A 3,739-nucleotide genomic window follows, 5' to 3' on the forward strand; every position below is an offset into this window, starting at 1 on the left:
TATATATATATATATATATATATGTAATTGATCAGACACTTAGATGTTAGCATAGTGATTCAATTTTCTTCATATATTCTACAGATCTTCATATAATCTTCATAATAATCAAAATAAATTTCAGAGTATGAGGAATATGTAAGAGAAATTATGAGTATGACTTCGATAATCGTGATTCGTCGAATATGTGTGAGGTGTCTGCAGAGAGGTATCGCTTGGTACTTGATAGTATTGAGACGCAAGAAAGCGAATTTCCTCACATGGTCACTGTGGGTAAACGCTCCGACGAGTTTGTCTTGATATGCACGCCTGGTGCTTTCCGCTGCGCATTGCACACACAAGATGCAGTAAATTGTTATTTTTTTCACCTTATTTTATAAATTCTAATAAAAAAAATCATTTTTTATGTTTCTTAGCTGTTAATGATTCTATTAAATGCACCAATAGATTAGATAAAAATCACGAAATTCGAAAATATTTTTTAAGATTAATTCTATAGTGTTTTATAGATCTCAAATAAGAAAGTATAGAATTTTAAGAGAGTTATTAATTTTTTATATTATAAACCTATTAATTGCAGATCTAAAAAAAATTTATAATATTAATCTTACAATTGTTTAAGGACTTGATTAACAAATTTAGTTCTATATAGTGTATTTTTGTAGTGGTGTAAATAAAAAATAGGTACCAATAGATTGACGGACCAGAAAGGCGTCATCATTGTCTTCAAATATGTGATAAGACAGATTATAAACTACTCGTGATGCAGACATAAGCTCTAATAGAATAGCTTATGAAACCTGTTACATTTAACACATTTAACACTTTTATACGACCCATGTGTCTTTATCAGTAATGTGATACTGTGTCTCGAAAGGCTTGGATTACTGGCTGAGGAGCCATTAGTTTTGATAGTAAGTAATCCGATAATTTCTTGTTCGAAAATTTTATTGCGCAATCGTAGAATTTGAAGAAATAGTCGTAAAATGAATTTGAAATTCTAGACGTCTACATGTAAGAATCTACTATGGGATTTTTAATATCTTTATTATGACTATTAAACATTTTTATCAGGTAAAAATACAGATTCAAATTAAATTATATGCTTTAGACGAAGCGATAAGCGACCGAGTATTAAAAGCTCAATTGGATGTAGTAGATAATTTGTGCAATACAATACAACGATTCTAAAAACATACTTCCATATAGTATCATAAGTATGATCTATACTGGCGATCCTCGTTACAAGTGAATCAGAAATTCATGCCAAGAAGATTCTGGTGGTCCTCTGCAAGTTTATCCTGAGAGCGAATGTCTCTTCCAAGTAATCGGTATTCAGCTTTAATAAAGGCTGTGCACTATAACAAACCCCCATTGTTTATGCTAGAATGTCTCATTATCTTCCGTGAATCGAAGACAATGTCTGGCTATAAGAAAATAATTAAAATTAGATTTACAAAAGTACTTTAAGTACTAACTTTTAAAAAAACATCTTTTATATTGAATTGTATTTTAGTGAAATCAGGTCTTATACAATTAATTATTAGTTTAGTTATCAAATTACAAGTTAGCTTAATTAACTTAAATTTTTGGGAGGTTACGCTAACCCTCAGTACCCACAGAAGGTTAGCGTAATCCTCCCGATTTTCATATTTTTTTCATTTAAACGTTTTTTTTCGATCCACTTTTCACTTATTGCAAAATATCTTTTGCTATGACATTTTAGACTTTCGAACTAGAACATTTTTGTTTTTCAGTCTTCAAATGATAGATTAAAAAAAAAATTAGTTAAAATCAATGTACTATAATCTGAGATATAATATAAGAAAAAGGAAATGCCTGGATTACAAATATCTGGATGAGTAGATAGGGGTTTTTTTGAGATGTGGGTACTGAGGATTAAGAGACATTTTTATGGTATTTGCAAAATTTCTTTGTTTATTATTTTATAACATGATCTTTATTTATTATATAATAATTTGTGATTGTGCCTTATATAGAATATTGGAACGTAAAATAAATTAATAAATTAATAAAAAGAAGGTATAAATTATATGTGTAAAATTGATGTTGATATTTTGAATGTTAATAATCAAACAAACATTACTATCGTGGATTTTTCTGTCAGTAGGATTAAGGATTATAATTTGTTATAAGTTGTTACATTTTTTTCAAAATATATAATTTTGTCTGTTCTATAAGCAAGATGTTAAAAAAGTATATAATATGTTGGATCTTGAAATCTTTTCAAATCATATTGTTTATACATTAGAACCTATGTATAGACAATGATTTCAAAAGATTTTAAGATCCAACATATTGTGTACTTTTTTAACATCTTGTAGTTTTGCCTAATGATTAGGCAATAGAACGACGATATGTATAATATTATATATATAATGTATAATATTATATATATATTTTACATATATAATTATAATGTATAATTTAGCTTGAAATTTTCCATTGTGTGAATTTTTATTACAATTTTTATTTTTTTAGTAATTTTTTGGATATATCATTAGCATTTATCATATTAAGTTCAAACTGTTACTCGTTAATTACAAAATTTTCTTGTTGCTATAGAGTTCAATAGAAAGCATAAATTTCTTCAGCGTAATTTTCTTAATATGTTCGAACAAGTATATGAATGCGCCATAATTTTCTTTGGATATTTACAATAATCATATCTAAATTTGGTGACCTATTCACTTCGTTCCTCAACTTCTCCTGTATTTTCTTAGAAATTGTGTTTTTCGTTGAATATTCTTTATATTTTCCTCAAGATAAAATTCCCACTCGCACAATATTGAATAATAAATTTATAAGAACTCAATCTTCCATTTTGCTTAAGTTGACTAATGAAATTTAAGATGATTAATAAAATTAATTATGAGTACAAAATTAAAGTAATAATCTAATATTCAAAATAAAATATTATCTTATTGATAATATTTTATTCTGTAAAAATTAATAATTAGAAAGATCTAAAAACACAAGCAACATTTATTGAATCTTTAAAAATAAACTAATTTATTTTTAAAGATCCACTAAACGTTGCTCGTGTTTTTTGATCTTTCTAATTGTTAACTTTTGCTTAATAATTTCGATCTAGAAAATTTACGTTTTTAATATTTTGTTCTAGAATTGTATGTATTTATTTATTTGAAGTTTTAATTTTATCACGTATTTTTTTCTATTTTATATATATATTAAATTATATATATATATATATATTTTTTATATATATATTAAAGATATTATAAAAGAAAAACTATTGATATTGGCGAAATTTTTTGAGCTGTGATCATCAAAGATGAGTTGTGGTGTCAAAGGTGCTTCTTGAACATATATTTTACATCTTTGATATACTATAGCTAAAAAAGCATTATTGATTGTGTCCATCTATAATAATTCTTGTTATTACATTATAAACTACATTATATGACATGTGAAAACTGATTTATTTCACCTGAATTCAATCTATACAACCAAATGAATTCAATACCGTCATACTATCACTGCAGTAGTCGACAAACTAGGGACAAGGTGCTTTCATTATGACATATTGCCCTTGCGTGAATTCTAAATTTGATAATAGCAAGTTGATAGCATTTTGATGGCATGTAAAATATACGTGTCAATTTGTCATTATGTTACCGGCACTGACTATATATATGACTATATATATATATATATATATATATATATATATATATATATATATATATATATATAT

The 3,739-nt window shown here is 25.9% G+C and overlaps 1 protein-coding gene across 1 annotated transcript in view; it reads left to right on the plus strand.

Annotated features, from left to right (window-relative positions):
- Positions 1–185: 185 nt before the first annotated feature.
- The window catches only part of LOC105620035 (venom protease-like), a 16,207-nt gene continuing 12,653 nt past the window's right edge, over positions 186–3,739 (plus strand). The window contains exon 1 of the mRNA XM_012201546.1: positions 186–273. Coding sequence (XP_012056936.1) covers positions 186–273 — 88 coding nt within the window. The remainder of the gene's footprint in view (positions 274–3,739) is intronic.

This window comes from Atta cephalotes (genome assembly GCF_000143395.1).
Source record: "Atta cephalotes unplaced genomic scaffold scaffold00023, whole genome shotgun sequence".
In the NCBI taxonomy this organism is placed as follows: domain Eukaryota; kingdom Metazoa; phylum Arthropoda; class Insecta; order Hymenoptera; family Formicidae; genus Atta; species Atta cephalotes.